This window comes from Tamandua tetradactyla, chromosome 15 (assembly GCF_023851605.1).
Source record: "Tamandua tetradactyla isolate mTamTet1 chromosome 15, mTamTet1.pri, whole genome shotgun sequence".
NCBI classification, from domain to species: Eukaryota; Metazoa; Chordata; class Mammalia; order Pilosa; family Myrmecophagidae; genus Tamandua; species Tamandua tetradactyla.
In genome coordinates, this window is record NC_135341.1 from 35,113,980 (window position 1) to 35,133,795 (window position 19,816).

At 38.8% G+C, this 19,816-nt stretch overlaps 1 protein-coding gene across 7 annotated transcripts in view; it reads right to left on the bottom strand.

Annotated features, from left to right (window-relative positions):
- Nucleotides 1-19,816, bottom strand: part of DOCK3 (dedicator of cytokinesis 3) — a 719,821-nt gene that overhangs the window by 434,601 nt on the left and 265,404 nt on the right. For all 7 annotated transcript variants that reach the window (XM_077129171.1, XM_077129169.1, XM_077129173.1 and 4 more), the window contains one exon: nt 13,846-13,886. In XM_077129171.1, the coding sequence (XP_076985286.1) occupies nt 13,846-13,886 (41 nt within the window). The remainder of the gene's footprint in view (nt 1-13,845; nt 13,887-19,816) is intronic.

Genomic DNA, 19,816 nt, shown 5'->3' on the forward strand with positions numbered 1-19,816 from the left:
ACAGCAGTACTCATGGCACTGGGAAGGGTAGAATTCAAAAGGACAGCAAGAAAGAGCTTCCAAATACAGGATTAGGGAGGGAATGGCATAATCTTCTCCCAAAAGCAACCAAGCAGAAACTGTCTGAATCAATTATTTGGGAGCCTGAGGTACAGGGGAAGGACATTCCCCTCACGTCAGTGAGGGATGATGAGTTTGAGAAAATGTGGAAAGAGGTTGTAACTCCTGGTGTCCATGCCCTACCCTTGAGGGAAACAGCAGTGGGCAGCCCAATCCTTGGATGGGGGATGACTATAGACTGGAGTGGCTATGGGGTCCTCTGCCCCAAATAAACACTGACTAAGATTTTGGCAGGCAAAGTGAAAACACAAGAACACTACAGTTTCAGCCCCACCCAGTCAAAAGCTACTAAGCTCTAGGAGGTAAACCGCTTCAGAGCATCATTAAGTAACCAAAGAACACCAAATGCTGGGGGTAGGAAAAATGAAAGGGAATACAGCAGAGCTTTTCAGAGACAGTCCAGACCCTATCATCCCAGGCACATCAGAGCTAGTCTACACCCCCTGCATGGGTACCCAGCCCTTATTTTGGCTGACAAATGCTGACCAACCATCAAGGCAGTGCCCTAATACAAACCCATGCAACAATTAAATCCTACACAAAAGAGAGAAAGCAACCTTCAGAACACAACCAACAAGATAATCAGATGACCATATATTCACAAAAAATCACACTAAAGCACAAGAAGAACTAGCCTAATCAAAGGAACAAATAAAAAAGTAGGAGGAGACATTCTGGAAAAACAAAATCCAAGATGTTCAAACAAATCCCCTGAATTAATTCAAAGAAATGAAGAAAAATGTGTATAAAGAGACAAAGGACATTAAGAAGAAACTAAAATGGCATAAAGACGAACTTGAAAGAATACACAGAAAAATAAAAGACATTATGGGAATAAAATACACTGCAGATGAAATTTGAAATATGCTAGAGATGCGCAACAGCAGATATGAGGAGATAGAAGAAAGGATCACTGAGTTAGAAGACAGAGAAACTGAATTCAAACAAAAAAAAAGAACAAAAGGAGAAAAAATGGAAAAGTTTCAGGAGAGTCTCAAGGAAATGACAATACAAAATGCATGTATCCCAGAAAAGTCATGCTCATAAATTAGACAATGTAGATGGAATGGACAACTTCATAGAAAGGCATGAAAAAACAAAACTGACTTGAGAAATAACAGATGACCTCAACAAACCAATCACAAGTAAAGAGACTGAGTCAGTCACTAAGAAGTTCCAAAAAAGAAAAGTCCAGAGGGCTTCACATGTGAATTCTACCAAGCATTCAAGAAAGAATTAGTACCAATCCTGCTCAAATTCTTCAAAAAACCTGAAGAGGGAGGAAACTACCTCACTCATTCTCTGAAGCCAATCCCAAAGCCAGACAAAAATGCTACAAGAAAAGGAAATTAGAGACCTTTAAGCTCTCTAATGAATATAGATGAAAAAATCCTCAAGAAAATACTTGCAAATTGAATCCAGCAGCACATTAAAAGAATTATACACCAAGACCAAGTGGGATTTATTCCTGGTATGCAAGGCTGGTTCAATATAAGAAAATCAATTACTACCAACCAATCAAAGCAGAAAAACCAATTACCATACCAACAAATCAAAGCAGAAAAACCACATGATCATCTCAGTGAAGCAGAAAAGACATTTCACAAAATTCAACATTCTTTCTTGATGAAAACACTTCAAAGGATAGGAATAGAAGGGAATTTCCCCAACATGTTAAAGGGAACATATAAAAAATCCACAGCTAACATTATCTTCAATGGTATATGATCCAGCAATCACATTACTATGTATATATTCAGAGGAACTGAAGGCAAAGATATAAATGGACATATTCACCCCAACGTTTATAACAGCATTATTTACGAATGCAAAGAGACGGAAACACCGCAAATGTCCAACAAAAGATAAGTGGCTTCACAAGCTGTAGTATATAGATATGATGGAATATTACACAGCTGTAAGACAGAATTAAGTCACGAAGCATGTACAACATGGACGGACCTTGAGGACAGTATGCTGAGTGAAATTAGTCAGAAAGAAAAGGACAGATTCTGTATGGTCTCACTAATATGAACTAACGTTAATAAGTGAACTTAGAAAATTGAAGTTAACAACACAGGTTATCAGGAGATAGAAATACGGCAGAGATGGCGCAATTGGTGCTTGAAGGAACAAAGATAATGCAACAGGACTGACTGCAAAAATTCAGAAATGGATAGCACAATACTACCTGTTTGTAGCACACTAATATAAGTACACTGAATGAAGCTGGATGAGAATGATAGAGGGAGAAAGACTGGGGCCACATATGAAACCAGAAGGAAAGCCAGAAGATAAAGACTGAGACAGTACAATTTAGGAATGCCTAGAGTAGACAATGATGGTGATTAAATGCACAAATTAAAAAACATTTTTGTATGAGGGAAAACAAATAAACGTCAATATTGCAGGGTGTTGAAAACAAACAGTGTATGGGAAAAAGTACAATCAATGCAAGCTAGGGTCTATAGTCAACAGTAACACTGTAATATGCTTCCACTGAATGTAAAAAAGGCATTATGCCAAAACTAAATGTCAACAGGTGGGGAGGGTTGGGGTGGGTGGCATAGGAATGGATTCTTTGTGGAAGAAAAGGAAATGTCTTCAGACAGAGTATGGTGGTGAAAGCATATCTGTACAGTTAAGTTGGATTGCATGATGTGTGAATAAAATTGTTTAAAAAGAAATGCTAAAGAAAATGTAGAGAAAGAGGTGTACCTATTCACAGTTGGTAGGGAAACTGAGAGATGCAGCCCCTTGGAGGGCAATATGGTGGTTCCACAGGAGTCTAGGGTGGTATGGCCATATAATCCTGAACCCCCACTGCTCAGTATATACCTAGAGGAACTGAGTGTGGGGACACGAATGTACATTTGCTCACTGGTGTTTCTGGTGGCAGTGTTCCCAACTAACAACGGATAGAGGTAGCCTTAGGGTATAATGACTGAGGAAAGGAAGAAATAATCATGGCGCATACATACAATGGACTACTGGGCTGCAATAAATGAAGTTGTAAGGCATGCAACTAGGTGAATATGAACCTTAAGGATTGTATGCTGAATGAAATATCAGGAAGAAAAAGACAAATATTATCAGGCCTCAATTATATTGATGAACTATAATATAAAAACTCAGTGAACTAAAGTCGAGAGCATGGGTTATCAAGTTAGGGCCTATTGTAAAGGGTCCTAGATTTTGAACTCTTACAGCACATATATTCAGGAGGTGTAATTGTTAATTCCAAATTCTGAGATACTGAGCTGTTTGTATATGGGCTGGTCATTCCAGAAATTTTGGGTATTTATGTGGCACATGAGATTCAGAGTTAGAGCTCTGAATCTATGGAAGTCAGAATTACCTCATATAGGAACAGTTTAAAAAGTTGAAAAACTGATCAGACATCAAGTAGAGATATGAATGAAGCTGATCTGGATAGGACTAAGGCCTATCAGAATACAGGGTGAAGGATGATATCCACATTTTTGAACTTCAACTTCTGTGTGAGACTAAAGGGAGAGATGTTCGTTTGTTGCAAAATTTTTATATGGCGTAGTGCATTTCTGAATTTAACTTGTATGGTCAGTTTAGTTGAACAGAATAAGTACACAGAAATCTTGAATACGGCATGAGATTTTGTTGGTTTGTCCAGGTTAGTGTGATGCCCCGATATATCCCAGAGTAATTTCAGCAGTGAATAAAAAAGTATTTGCAAAGTCCCCTTGGGGGACAGGGAAGAAAGGAAGAAATATTCAACTTCCTCATTTGGAGAATTCTTGACATTCTCGCAAGCAGTGGGGACAGACAAATCAATAGGCTGAGCCCTTGATCTTGGGATTTGTCCCTATGAGACTTATTCCTACAAAGGACAGGCTAAGCCTATACAACTGAGAAATTAGGATTTGAGGAATGATTTTGATTACTGAATCATTATACAGATGTTCCTTTTGTTTTGGGGGATATTGGAGTAGACAGAGGGGAATACCTGAAAGCCCATATCTGTAATTAACCTTACTGGATATCTAAAAGGATTGTAAAAGCCCTTATCTCTTGTCTGATGCCTTTGTGACAGTAAGAGCTGTATGCCCTTTATCTTGTCATTTTCTTCGTAGGCCCTAATAGTAAGGAAAATAATCATTAACTAGCCTCAGTCCCTTACATTTGTAAATTATCCACTAAGATCTGCCATTGAAAGATAGATAGCTCTGCCTCCTTTCCTTTCACTTTATGTTAACTTCTGTTAACAATGCTTAACAATGTTTTCTTTTCTATTTTGAACTTCTGCCTTGAACATACTATCTAAAATGACCTCATCTTCACTTGCTAGAATCCTTAAAAACCTCGAATCCCCTTTGTTCCGTGAGAAACATTTTGGACTGTAAGGCTGTCTACTCTCCTACTACATGTGTAGTAATAAACTCTTTCTCTCTTTGAAACCCTGGTGTCTCAGGAATTGGTAATTGAGCACATTGGGCAGAAAAATCCATGACCTTTGTCTGGTAACACCTATTTGAAATTATGCCTAAGAGTCGCCCCAGAGAAACACTTGCGTTGCTCACGAGGCCTCTTTCTAAGCCAACTTGGCAGGTGAACTCACTGCCCTCCCTCCTATGCGGGACGTGACTCCCAAGAGTGTAAATTTCCCTGGCAACATGGGACAGAAATTCTGGGATGAGCTGGGACCCAGCATCAAGGGACTGAGAAACTCTTCTTGACCAAAAGGGGGAAGAGAGAAATGAGACAAACAGGAGTTTCTGTGGCTGAGAGATTTCAGAGTCGAGAGGTTAATATGGAGGTTATTCTTATGCATTATATAGATATTCCTTTTTAGTTTATGATGTATTGGAGTGGCTAGAGGGAAGTACCTGAAACTGCTGAGCTGTGTGCTGGTAGTCTTGATTCTTGAAGATGACTGCATAAAGACATAACGTCCACACTGTGACTGTGTGATTGTGAAAACCTTGTGTGTAATGTTCCTTTATCCAGAGTATGAACAAATGATTGAAAAATATGGATAAAAATAATGGGGGGAGGCAAAGGATAAAGTAAATTGGGGAGATGGAAATACTAATGGTCAATGACAGAGAGGGGGTAAGGTATATGGTATGTATGTGTTTTTTCTACTAAAGGGAGTTTGCCAGGTAAAAAGAGCAGAGGAGTGAGTGGTCTGGAAGAGGATACAGAATTGAAGAGTATTAGTAAAGCTAACTAAAAGGATAAAAACAGGGGAAAAAAATAGATCTGACAAATAAAGTCAAGGATAAGATGGCTTTAGTTAGTAATAGTTATCGATGTTAATGGATTAAACTCCTCAATCAAAAAACAGAGATTGATAGAACGGATATTAAATCATGATCTACCTATATGCTGTTTACAACAGACTCTTTTGGACCCAAAGATATAAACAGGGCGGTGGCAGTGCCAGTTTGGCTGAGAATAACGATGATGGAGGAACCTAGGCATTGAAGGCAGGCACTAAAGGCAGAAGTCGGAAGATATGTTTCTAAACACACCTACAGGACATTTATCAGAACCTCATCATCTTCTGCAGGAAGTCAGCTGATTTGGTAAGAAAATCACCCTCATATATTCTTGGTATCCAACAGAATAATACAGAAGATTAAACCAAAGAGTCTGATATTAAGAATCAGTCTAGTCAAATAAAACCAATGCCTTCTGTTGACTGGTTACTCCTTTTAAAAGACATATTTAGTAGAACAGGTGAAAACCAAAAAGCATAGGGGAAAAAAAAGGAAAGTACAGGTTATAAATTTATTTGTGCAAATCATGATATAAAATCTTGTGACCTGACCTGAAACAGTAGGCTGGCCTCTTGGGATTTCTCATTTAAAACAGTAATTCTTCCCACTGGCTGCATTATAAACTGTACATCGAGGTTGGAGAACTGCTCACTTGAGAGAACCCAGAGGGCAGTTTGCTCGGTACCTGGGTGTCTTGGAGGAGCTACCGAGTGTTGGGTTTGGGTTTGGAAAGCCTCTCCTAGGCAGCTGATTCTCAAGCCCAGGGTGACAAACAGCTAGTTCTCTCCACTAGTCCCTGGAAAGCTGAGCGGTGTTATAAAGAAAGTAGAAGTTGACAACAGTTGGACGGTTGTGATTTTCTTTTTTATTCAACACAACCCAGAGGATCCAGGAGGAGTCAGGCTAGTCCTCTTGGCTAAGACCCAGAGGGCATCATTGTTCTTAGATGACCTACAGGCAGCTGTGTTGATGAAGGGCCCTGGGGCTTCAGTTGACACCTAGGTTGGATTGCCCCAGTTCCAGTTTCCTACTGAAGTTATAAGCAGTAGCCACACATCTGAGGTAGCAGTTGGGAAAGTTCATAGGACTCCTTTAAAAATGTTTGGGATCTAATCTCATTGGAGAAATTGGTTTAGCCAGTGAACAATCACAAACTTGGTATCTCATTGAGGGTCAACTAGGCTTAATGGCTCCTTAAATAAAGCCCGTTTGCTAGCAAAAGAATCCAGGATAATTATATTTCAGATGTTAAGCAAGTCAAGTTGTACTTTTCAGGGGCAACATTCATCCTAGGCTAAAAGGAAAAATTGTGCAAGAACTGGTGATACTGACAGGAATATCACCACTCTGCCTAATTGCGAACCCCAGAGAGGCTTTAATTCTATTCCACAGTACAGTTTCTAGTAGCAGAATGGGAATTAGTAGAGGTACTTCTTCAGGAAGACTGGGCTTCCTTCACTCTCTAGTAACTATCTAGCACAGGCATTTCAGAAGTGGGACATTTGCTGCCCCCATCAGCGTAGATCATATAATGGCAATGGAGGTGAAGTGGAAAAAGGAATTGTATAAGATTTAGAATCCAAAAGCATCTCCACAAAGTCCTCTGACACATTAATGACTCTGGCACCATAACTTCTTTCTCATTTTATCTTTGCAAACTGTGCTTCATTGTCATTTGATTCTCCTTGTTGAGTGTCACAATTTGTACAGATTTTACTCCCATTTCTGTTCCCTAGCTTTCACATCAGCGTGGACACATCTGTGTCTCAGGGCTTCCAGTAATTTATAACAAGTAGGACATGGCATAGAATCTGTATCTGAGCTATACTAATCATGCTCACAAGTAATAGTCAGAATGTACAAACAAGATTTTGAGGACTCTGGTAGTGGAGGAGGAATCACAAGCAATGTTAGGAAATGTCACCCTTCAGTCCATCCCCATCTCCACCCAGAAAGCAGACTCTGGGAGCTATGATTCATGCATACAAATCTTCCTGGTCTGGTTGCATGCTGCCTTCCCTTCCCTTAGCTGCTAGATTCATCTTTGGCTAATGGAGTAAGTCCTAGCATGGGTAGTTATTTGCCTTGCAGATAGTGAGGACCAGTGCAAAACATTAGCAGCCAGATGTGTCTCTTGTGGGAATGCTGGAGCCCTTGCCTGAGTGAAGGTAAGAGCAACAGCAAGACTCAAGTTCAGCACTGCGTGCCTTTCTCCCGCTGGGTCTTTTCCAGAAGGGCTGGCTACTCCCACATCATTCCTGAACACAGAGGCCATCTATTACTTTAGCTCTGTCAGCTTGGTTCCTCTGAATCACCTGCCTGTCTCGCCTCACAAATATTATCTACTAATCTGCAAGGAGATGGGAAAACAGAAAACCGTCCCTTGGGAGAATTTATATTTCCCTTCATTTGACCCAAGAAGAGACACTGATGAGGGTTATATATGCGTGGGTGGACATGAAGAAGCCAATTCTTCACAATTACCTTCTTGGAGAATTTTGTCTGTTTCCTTTCACTACCGGCCTGCTCCACACTAGGGGCCAGCCTGTTCCTTCTGACTTTGACTTCCCTCTGGTCCTCCCCTTCCATTCTGACCCATCTGGACATGTGGCCCAGTCTTAGCTGAGTTCTCCCACAGTAAAAGGGGAAATGAAAAGGGGGCAGAAATCCTATTCCTGAGAAAACTGAGGTCCTCTGAGGACTGGCGTGTAATCAGCCCTGTTCTAGAAAGGATAGGAAGACATGCCAGGAGGGGCTGCCACTCTGTTCAGGAGGCTTTGGTGAGGGAGCTGGGCAGGCAAGCAGATGTCACCAGCAGGTTTCAGAGGGACTTCCTCTAGTCACTCAGTCATGACCAGCTGTGAGGAAGGCATAGGAGCGGGTCTGGGGATGTCTTATTGTGGCTTCAGCCCACAAACAAAAACTGAGACCTTTCTGAAACCAAATGAGTAGTAATGCAAGGTTTTAAGAAATGTGTAGTTAGAAGGATGCTGCAGTCTACTGACATGTTTGCAAGGGAAGTTGTTGCCAAAGGGATTTATTAATGCAACAATCAACTGCTGAGTACCTGCATGTTTAAGCTAAAAAAAAAGCCAGAAACACACACTTGATCACCCCCTTATTTAAAATATTTTATGACACCCATAGCAATCACTCTTGGCATACATTTCTCTGACTGGTCCCAAGGCCTCTTCAGCCACCCTCCACAGTTCTCCACATGCACCTTCCCTCTAGCTGTGCCTTTTTCTGACTTTGTGGCTCTGGATGCTGCTGTATTCAAGTTGACCTTCAGGATTCTTTTCAAATATGGCTTTTTCCAGAATCCCACCCCCCACTTTGCATTCCTTCCTGGGTAAGGTGCCCCTTCCTCCAAGCTTCCCTGAACCTTGTGCCCTGACCTGGTGGTTGCCATGCCACAGTGCAGTTACCCCTTCTTCTGTCTCTCCCTTCTCAACCATCATTTTCCTTAGGGCAGGACTGAGAGTTGTGCCCATACCTGCCACAGGGCCTGGTACAGAAGGGGTTCCTAGAAGGTGTTTCTAGAATGATTAGATGTTGACTCCAATGTGGAGGTGGGGAGCTATGGGACAAAACATAGTGTGTGCTCTCGTGTTCATGGCAGAACAAAGAATACCTGTGCTGTGGCCACAACTACTAGCGCCTGGAGTCCTTTCAACACAGGATGCTCAGCCAGTTTCCAAAGGCCATCGCCATGTAGCAACCCAAACACCTTGATGACACCATCCTGCAGTATGATGCCCAGCGTATCTTTCCACATTTTGTGGGGGGAAGAGAGCTAAGAACCCAAGGAGATGAGGCCCATCCAGTCAAACACCCCCTTGCTGTGTTTCAGAGAGCTGATACAGAAGCTGGGAGAATAACACCTTCAGAGCTGACAGAGACAAGGAAGTTTGGAGAGGGTTGGGGCCCAGTAGATGCCACCATGTGCTTTCCCATGAGGTGTTAAGCAAGCCAGAAGCTGGAGAGAGTCAAGAGAAGCCAAGAGATGAAAGCCAGTCCCAGAGAAGCAAAATGAGAAACCCACACAAGAACAGAGGCTGAAAGCAACAGGGTCCAGGAGCAAGGGACCAGCATTATGCTAGCCATGAGCCTTCCCAGTTGACAGACGTGTTCCAAATGGCATCTGCCCTTCTCGAGTGAAGGTAACCTCTTGTTGATGTCTTAGTTCGGATGTTTTCTCAACACTAGAACTATAAATTTGTAACTTATTCAATTCCCTTTTTAAAAGCCATTCCTATTTCCTATATACTACATTCTGACAGCTCAGCAAACTAATACACCAAGTGTCACCAATATTATCCACCACTTTACTGGAAGTTGTCACCAGAGCAATCAGGTAAGAGGCAGAAATAAAAGGTATCTAAAGTCGAAAGGAAAAAGTCAAATTATGCCTAGTCACAGATGACATGATCCTACATACAGAAAATCCTAAAGAATCCAAAAAAAAACTACTAAAGCTAACAAGAGAATTCAGTCAAGTTGCAGAATGCAAGATAAACATGCAAAATTCAGTTGAATTTCCATGCAAAAGTAATAGCAATCAAAAAAGGAAATCAAGAAAGCAATCCAATCTCTGATAGCATCTGTGATGGTTAGGTTTTCGTGTTAACATGGCCAAGTGATTATGCCAGTTGTCTTGTCAGGCAAGTACTGGCCTGACCATTGCTGCAAGGATATTTCGTGGCTGGTTGATAAACTGGAAGGCTGGCATATTAAATCATCCATCAGCTGACTGTATCTGTGGCTGATTACATCTGGGATCAACTAAGGCACTCCTACAAGGAGATAATACAATCAGGTAAGGGCTTTTTTTTTTTTTTGAAGGAATAAAAGAGACTCTCTCAATATTTCTTCAAACAGCAGAGCCTCTCCTGTGGAGTTCTTCCAGACCCTTCATCAGAGCCATCGGTTTCACAGCCTGCCCTAAGGATTTTGGGCTCTTCCATTCCCACGGTTGTGTGAGACACCTTTATAAGTCTCATATTTACAGATCTCTCCTGTTGGTTCTGTTTCTCTAGAGAAACGTGATTAACACAGCATCTAAAATAATAAAATGTCTAGGAATGAATTTAACCAAGAAGGTGAAACACTTGTACACTGAAAACTACAGAATATTGCAGAAAAAAGTTAAAGAAGACCTAAATAAGTAGAAAGAACTCCTGTATTTATGGATTAGAAGACTTAATATTGTTAAGATTTCAATACTGCCTAAAGTGATCTACAAATTCAATGTAATCCCTACCAAAACTCCAGCAGTCTTTTTTTTATTATTACTAAATGAAAAATCTGACCCTCAAATTCATATGGAATTGTAAGGGCACCAAATAGCCAAACCATCTTTAAAAAGAATAAAGTTAGAGGATTCACACTTGCTGATTTTAAGTTTGCTACAAAGTTATAGTAATTAAAAGAGTACGATACTGACATAAGTACAAACATAAAACCAATGGAACAGAACTGAGAATCCAGAGATAAATCCACACATCTACGCCCAGATGATTTTCGACTAGGATGTTGTTTTAGTTTATTAGCTGCCAGAATGTGATGTACCAGAAACAGAATGGCTTTTAAAAGGGGGAATTTAAGTTGCAAATCCACAGTTCTAAGGCTGTGAAAATGTCCCAACCAAAGCAAGGCTATAGAAATGTCCAATCTAAGGCATCCAGGGAAAGATACCTTGTTTCAAGAAAGCTGATGACGTTCTGGGTTTCCATCTCAACTGGAAAGGCACATGGCAAACATGGCAACACCACCTAACTTTCTCTCCTGTTCATGAAGATTCCCCAGGGGCATTTTTCTTCTTCATCTCCAAATGTCTCTGGCTTCACAGGCTCTGTGGCTCTCCTCAAAATGCTTTTCTCTTTTAAAGGATTCCAGTAAAGTAATCAAGACCCACCTTGAATGGGTAGAGTCACAGCTCCATGGAAGCCATTTAATCAAAAGTTATCCACACATGGGTGGGTCACATCTCCATAGGAACAATAAAAAAGCACCCAGTCAGCAATATTGAATGAGGATAAAAGGACGTGGCTTTTCTGGGATCCACCACAGATTCAGACTGGCACAGGCGGCAAGTACTTTCAATTGGAAAATAAAAGTCTCTTCAACAAATGGTGTTGGGAAAACTGGAAAGCCATATGCAAAAAAAATGAATGTGTATGTTTACTCTCAACATAAAGAAAAATTCAAAATAGATGAATGACCTCAATTAAGAGTTAGTAGGATAAAATTCTTAGAAGAAAACGTTGGGAAATACCTACAAGGCCAGCTAGTAGGCAATGGATCTTCAGATTCAACACCAATAACACAAGAAACAAGATAAAATAGAGAGATCAGACTTCATAAAAAGTTAAAACTTTTGGGCATCAAAGGACATTATCAGAAAAGTGAAAATACATCCTACAGAATGGGAGAAAATATTTGCAAATCATCTATCTTATAAGGGTTTAAAATCCAGAATATGTAAAGAACTCCTACAAATCAACAATGAAAAGCCTAATTCAAAAAAATGGGCAAAAGACTGAATAGACATTTCTCCAAAGAGGATATACAAACACCCAAGAAACAAGTGAAAGAATGCTCAATATCATTAGCTGTTAGGAAAATGTAAATCAAAACCATAGTGAGATACCATTTCACACCCACTAGAACAACTACTATTTAAGAAAAACGCATTATAACAAGTGTTGGAGAGGATGTGGAGAAATAAGAACACTTCTTCATTGTTGGGAGCACAGAAAATGGTGCAGTACTCTGGAAGACAGTATGGCATTTCCTCAGAAAGTTAAGTATAGAATTATCATATGACCTGGCAACATCATGTCTAGGTATATATCCAAATAACTGAAAACAGAGACTCAAACAGATATTTACACACTGATGGTCATGTCTATATTACTTACAATTCCCAAAAGACGGAAGCAACCCAAATGTTCATCAACAGATGAATGGATAAACAAAATGTGGTATATACATACAATGGGATATTGTTTAGCCATAAAAAAGAATGAAGTTCTGATGCATGCAACATGTACGAACCTTGAATACATCATGCTGAATGAAATAAGCCAGATACAAAAGGAGAAATACTATATGATCTCAATGATGGGAAATAATTAGAATAAACAAAGTCATAGTGTCAGCAGCTAGAATACAGGTTACCAGGGGTTTGTGGATAAGGAATGTTCAAGGTACAGAATTTCTATATGCAGTGATGGAAACGTTTTGGTAATGGGTGGTGGTGATGGTAGAACAAGATTGTGAATTTAAGTAATACCCCTGAATTATATATTTGAATGTGGTTAAATGGGTAAATTTTAGGTTGTATGTTTGTTACTAGAATAAAATTTTTAAAAAATCATAGGACTATCCATCCTGGCCTATGCAAGTCAGAAAAAAAATTCAACAAATGGTGCTGCAATAACAGGATAGTCATATGGAAAAAGAATGAAATGTGACCCTCACCATGCAGCATTCAAAAAAAAATTACATGACTATATAACGCAGTGAACCCCAATGTACTATGGCCTATACATAATAGTATAATAATATGGTTTCATTAATTGTTAAAAAAAAAAAAAAAGATAAAGCACTAATGCAAAGTATTAAAAGTAGAGGAGTATATGGGAATTCAATACGTTCTGCATGATTTTTCTATAAATGTACAACCTCTCCAATAGAAAAAAAAATTTTTTAAACCATGAGATACCATTTCATACCCACTTGAATACAAACTACTAAAAATAAAAAATAACAAGTGTTGAAGAAGAAGCAGAGAAATAGTAATAGTTGTTCATTATTGACGGGAGTGTAAAATGGAACAGCCACTGTGGAAAAAATTTCCTTAGAAAATTAAACGAATTACCATATGACCCAACAATTCCACTCCTAGGTATTTATCCAAAAGGACTGAAAGCAGGGTCTCGGACAGATACATGAACAACAGTGTTCACTGCAACATTATTCACCATAGCCAAAAAGTCAAAGCAAAGCAGCCCATGTATCCATCAACTGATGACTGGATAAACAAAATGTGATATATTCATAATAGAATATTATTCAGCAATAAAAAAGTTAAGTGCTGGTACATGCTACAATACTGATGAACCTTGAATATGTATATCATGTTAAGTGAAATATGCAAGATGTATGGTTTCTCTTATATAAAAAAAAATACTCAGAATAAGTAATTTCATACAGAGAGCAATGAGAATTATGGTTACATGGGTGGGAAGAGGGGGAAGAAAGAGGGTGTTATTTAAAAATGAGTATGAGTTTTAGTTTGGGTTGATATAAGCAGATTAGAAATAGGCAGTGGTGAAAGTTACACAGCATTGTCAAAAGAATTGTCTACTTAAAATGATTTAAATGATTATTATGTTGTACATATTTCCACAATTAAACATAAATTAATTTCTAAAATAGGAAACAACAAGTTTTACTTTACCTTTACATTTGGCTTCTTTGTTGAAATTCCTCTGTACCAACCTAAAACAAAGCATATAAATAAATATTAAAACTATTGAAATAATACTGTTACTGTTTTTCATGAGACAGAAAATAATATATGAGCATTCTTAGAGAACACAGGTGACTGCCAGAGTTTCTTTATAACATCAACTGTGACTCTGTTTGGTTCCAGAATTTTTCTGGTAAACTCAAAAAAAAATCTTACAATAAAAACAACATCCTCAACTTTCATCACAAGAAAATAAACCCTTTCAACAGAACAAGACACAAAAAGTAAGAAAATACTTCAGAAGTAGGCATTTAATTCAACTCCATTAAGATTCCCAGGTGAAGGTATTTAGGAGACAAAATCATACAGCTTTTTGGTGGCAGAAAGGAACAGAGCCCAGATTTTCTATTTACTGGTCTTATTCAATTTCCCATGTGCTACGTGGCAAAAAAACACGAAAGTTTCCATTTTCAGACAAAGGATTGAAAACACAAAGACAAGTAATCTCAACTCTAATCTATTATTTTCAGAATTTGACTACCATTTCACTGCTTGAATTTAAAAAGAAGTGGTTCCAATGGGCAGGAACAGAAGGCAATGTTACATGGCCAAGGCCATGGATTCTTTTGCCCAATACCCTCAACAGCCAATTTCTAAGACATTAGAGTTTCAAAGAGAGAGTTTATTACTAGGTGCAGAGTAGAAGAGCAGATGGCCTAGAGGTCCAAAATCTGTCTCCCTGAGTTTAAAGTGGTCAAGGTTTTTAAGGATTTTAGCATGGGAAGATGAGGTCATTCTGAATACCAAGTTCAAAGCAGAAAAGGAAACAGTGTTATCGCTATCATTTCAACAGGAGAACATAAACTGAAATGAGGGGAGGCAGAGCTATCAATTCAATACTAAAAGTGTAAGCCAAAAGGAGGGGAGACAAGTTAAACAGCAGTCTAGCCAATATGATCTACAAATGGCAGAGACTGAAACTAGTTAATGGTTGACTTCAAATTCCTCATTAGCATTAGGGCCTCTGCCCTACAAGAATATGACCGGATACAGGGAGTAACAGCTCATACAGTCACAAAGGCACAACGATTTCAGATATCAGGACAGCTGAACTATAGTTTAGGGATTTCAGGTATTTCTCACTGTCCACTCCCATATACCAAAAAGCAAAAATAATGATCCAGTAATCAAAATCATTCCTTAAATCCTAATACTCTCAGTTATAGTAAGACTTGTTTTTAAAGGAGGAAGGTGAATGAATAAAAGAAGGAAAAGATACTGAGATCTTATTTCTCTAAGCTCGATCTACATATTTACTCCTTTAAACCTCATGACAAAACTAAGAGGAAAAGAATCAACTTTTCCTCCCATGGCATAACAGAAAACAAGAAAAGAATACTCTTGATTTTCTTTAGTTCAACAACTCAGATCATAAATTCGCATATTTCAATTTTCATATTCACTCAATTCCTTCACTTATAAAAATGGAATAATCTTACCAAAGCCATAGTTTACAGTATACTTTGAAAGAGAGCAGACAGGGACATAAGCAGGTACGGCAGTGAAAGAATTTCAAAAGTCTCTCCACCATGAAAGCACTGGCAAAACTCTCAAAATCAACATTCTCAGGACTCTGGAAATTAAGCAAAGCTTCCAACAAACTAAAGAGTGTTTCTTCAAGAAAAACAGATGAATCTAGGTAAGAACAGTGAGCTTTTTGGCGTTTTAACTTCTGCTAATCCCAAGGACCTCTCTCCCCAGCAACATGTTATACTAGCAAAGCAATAGTCCTGCAATCATGGTGAAAAACAACAGACTAATAGCCTCTGGGTGTGGACATAATGGAGTGGGAATACCTCTAAAGCCCAATTCCCAGATGGCTGTAATTATTTCACCTCTCTGGCAGTTTCCTTGAAAATCCCACTCTCAAAAACCCTCTCTTTATTTAATCTGACTCATAACCACCAGATGCAGCTTTTTTCCCTGGAGCATGTGTCGAAAAAAAATCAGCAGTAATTGTTTAACATTACTTTTATCTAAGGCAGGAATAAGAGTTGGGGTAAATAACATACTGACAAAAACACATAAGAAAAAAAATGAGGAATGGGATGTCCATAAAAGGCACTGAAAAGCTCCAACATATTAATGGGAATCTAGAACCATGTTTGGGGCTTTGCATGCCCAAGAAAACCTGAGTAGGCTCCAAGGTCTCATCACTGGCTGAACTTGAGGCTCCATGCAAAGAGGAAATGAAGGGTAATGAGAAGTTGTAAACAGCTGTCCTGAGCACTGAAGTCATGCCACAGCTCACACAAACACATTTAGCAAAAACTGGATTAGGCAGAACTCCTTTTCCCTTGAAGTAATTGGCCCTTAGCAAGCATTCCAGGAAACTTCCCCCACTCATAACTTCCAGAAGTCTTGCAAAACCAAACCTGCCCCAGCCCACACTGCATCACATGTGTGTCCTTACATCCCCCTCTGGCAGCAGCATTCCTGCGATAACTTCCCTTATTCAACATCCACACTCCTGCAGTTACAACCCTGCATGACTACCACCACCTTTCAACTTTTAAACTCCACCAATGAAGAGTTGCCAACTTCCAATTGAGCCCCCTTCTTCCAAAGCCAACCAATGTTAACCTGTCAACTTCCCACTCCCAAGCTACAAAAAGAAAACCCATTGCCTCCCTTTCCCTATTTCCCACCAACCATCCTATAAAACCTTGTTCAGAGCTGTCACCAGCTTAAGCAACAGCCCACCTATGCAGAGCCTCACTATAAAACTCCTTCAATCAAGTTGTGGTTTCCTCTCCTTCTTCCAAGTCAAGAAACCTATCAATTGGAAGATTTATAATTTCTAGGCATTTAAAGATATATCCATTGAATAATTAGTTGATCAGTAAGCTAACAGAATGTTGACATCACTAGCTACACACAAGAAAGAATGCAGATTTTACAGAACTCCTTTAGAAAATTCACTGAAGAAACATCCGTAACAACAAGAAACAGAAACAAGAAAATGCTGGTGAGCTGGGAATCTGATTTCCAGAAATGCTATATTATATTACTTTAAATGTCCCACTTTCAACAACAACAAAAAATTGTAAAAGGTAAAAAGAAACAATAGAATGGGGGGAGGCAAGAGAATAATGGGGGGGGAGAAGGACAAGAGTTAAGGGGAGGTTTAGATTTTCTGTTTCGTGAGGGGGTGTTTATTGGTTATTTTCTCATGGGAACGATGAAAGTATCTAAAATTGAGGGTGCTGATAGACTGTTCACTTTGGACATTATACATGATGCCTAATGAACGCAGGTGGCTGAAGGATGCACTGACTGAGAAGTAGATTGGCAAACAATGGTGTATATGTATGATTGAATATTGTGCTGCTACAAAAAGGAATGAAGCTTTAAGACATGCAACATTGTGAGACACAAAATGTGAGACATTTTGTGAGGCAAAATAAGCCAGAAACGAAACAGCAGTTATTGTATGGCCTCATTTAGAAAACGCTTATAAGAAAACAGGGGGCTAGACTGTAAGCTCTTACAGCAGTCACATTTAGCACAGAGTGGTAATTATTATTTCTGGATTCTGAGAAGCTGTTTTATATATGTATAACCCGTTATTCTGAGTTAAGAATGAAGCCCATCAGGTCAGGATTAAGATAATTCAGAACACAGAGGTAAGGAACATACTATTTGTATTTTAGAATCTCATTACTCTATGAGACCAAAGGAAAAAAGGTTTATTTTCTCCAGAACCTAAATTTTCTGTGGCGCATAATCTAACTCAACCTGTGTGGATGGATCATTTAAAAAAAATTCAAACACAGGGAGGCCAGAATAAGAATGAGGGTCATTAATCTTGTATAGCTAATATAATGCCTGGATACATCCCTGAGTATATTAAGCAGATAATCAAAAAGTATTGGCAAACTCTGATATCTGTTCCACAACTACTTGTTGAACCATACTTTGAAGTGTACTACTTTTTCGAATACACAAAAAAAAAGAAAAAAAAGAGGAGGCATATAACAGAGAAGACAGGATTTAACAAAAAAGTATAATTGCTGCATCATTATATTAATATTTCTTTTGGTCTCCAGTGTCTTGGAGCAGCTAGAAGAAAAAAATGAAGAATCATGGGAATGGTAAACCATACCAAACTTTAAAATCTGTTCTATAACTACTTGCTAACATGTACTTGGAAATTTATATATATATATATTTTATTTCACAATGAAAAAAAAAGTATTGGTAAAGTCCCTTGTGGGACAGGAGAGAAAATATGGAATAATTAAACTTCACCACCAGGGAAACCCCAGATACTGGGTCAAACATTAGGGACACCCAAATCAATAAGCCCTTGATCTTGAGGCTTGCTCTTGTGAAGCTTATGTATGTAGCGGAGAAGCTTAGCCTACTTATAGATACACCTAACAGTTACTTCCAAAGGATCTCCTTTGTTGCTCAGATGTGACCTCACTCTAAGCACAACTCTGCAAGTGAAACTGTTGCCCTCCCCTCTACGTGGGACATGACATCCAGGGGTGAAAGTGTCCCAGGCACTGTGGGATAAAACTCCCAGGGATAAGCCTGGCCCTGGCACCATGGGATCAACAATGCCATCATGATCAAAATGGGGGAAAGAAGTGTAACAAATAAGGTATCAATGGCTGAGAGAGTTCAAATAGAGTCAAGAGACTACTCTGGAGTTCACTCTTACACAAGCTTCATTTAGACATTGCTACCTACCATAACTTGCCAAACTCCAACCAAAACCATTCCAGCCAATTCTAAAGAACATCTAGGATGATATATAAGATTCTATAAAGGTTCCATGCACTAGGGTAATTTTTCAGAAACTTACAACCTCCAGATGGGTCCCTGGACCAGATAAGTCCTGAAATGCAGAGAGGCCAGCCTCTCCAGAACATCAACTAGTTCATGTTCCCTTTCAACATGAAAAATTTTGAATGGGCATAGCCCAAATACCCCTAAAGAGTGGGAGAAATATCAAAGGTGATAGTGGAATTATACAGAGAAGACAGGGTTTAACAAATGGGTATGATTGCTGAATCATTATATTAATATTTCTTTTGTTCTCCAGTATGTTAGAGCAGCTAAAAGTAAAAACCTAAAATTATGGAATTGTAAACCATAAGAAACTCTGAAATCTGTTCTACAACTAATTGTTGGGCTTGCTTTGAAATTCACTACTTTTTTGTATACATGTTATTTTTCAGAAAAGCGGGGGCGGGGGGGAGGCGATGGTGAAATGAAAAATATATATATTCCTTCTAGTCTCCAGTGTTCTGGAGCAACTAGAAGGAAAAATCTGAGATGAGAGAATGGTAGCCCATGACAAACTCTGGGTTCTGTTCTGTAAAATACATGTTGAAGAGTGCTTTGAAACTTATTGTTCTGTATATATGTTTTATTATACAACAAAAAAAAGTTTTTTAAAAAAGACAATAAATTATGTCACATACACTGGAAAAATTCAGTCAATATAAATTGCCTTTCAGGAAGTCCAAAGTTGGTCTTATTAAACAAAAATTTTGTATCAGTTATTTTAATTTATGCTCAAATCACCAAAGAAATCATGTCTAAGAACAAAAGAAAAGGAGGAAAATAATGTGTAATCAAATAGAGAATACCAACAATGTGAGAAAAATTCCACACACAAAAAAGAAATCCTGAAGAAAAAAGTACAATCACTAAAATTAAAAGTTCAGTAGAAATTGTATGGTTCTAGCTGCTATATTTATGCCTTTAATCCATTTTGAGTTATTTTTGTATATGGTGAGAGGTATGGGTCCACCTTAATTCTTTTGCATATGGACATCCAGTTTTCCCAGCACCATTTGTTGAAGAGACTATTCTTCCCAAACTGAATAAACTTGGCACCCTTGTCAAAAATGAGTTGGTCACAAAAGTGGGGGTTGATTTTTGA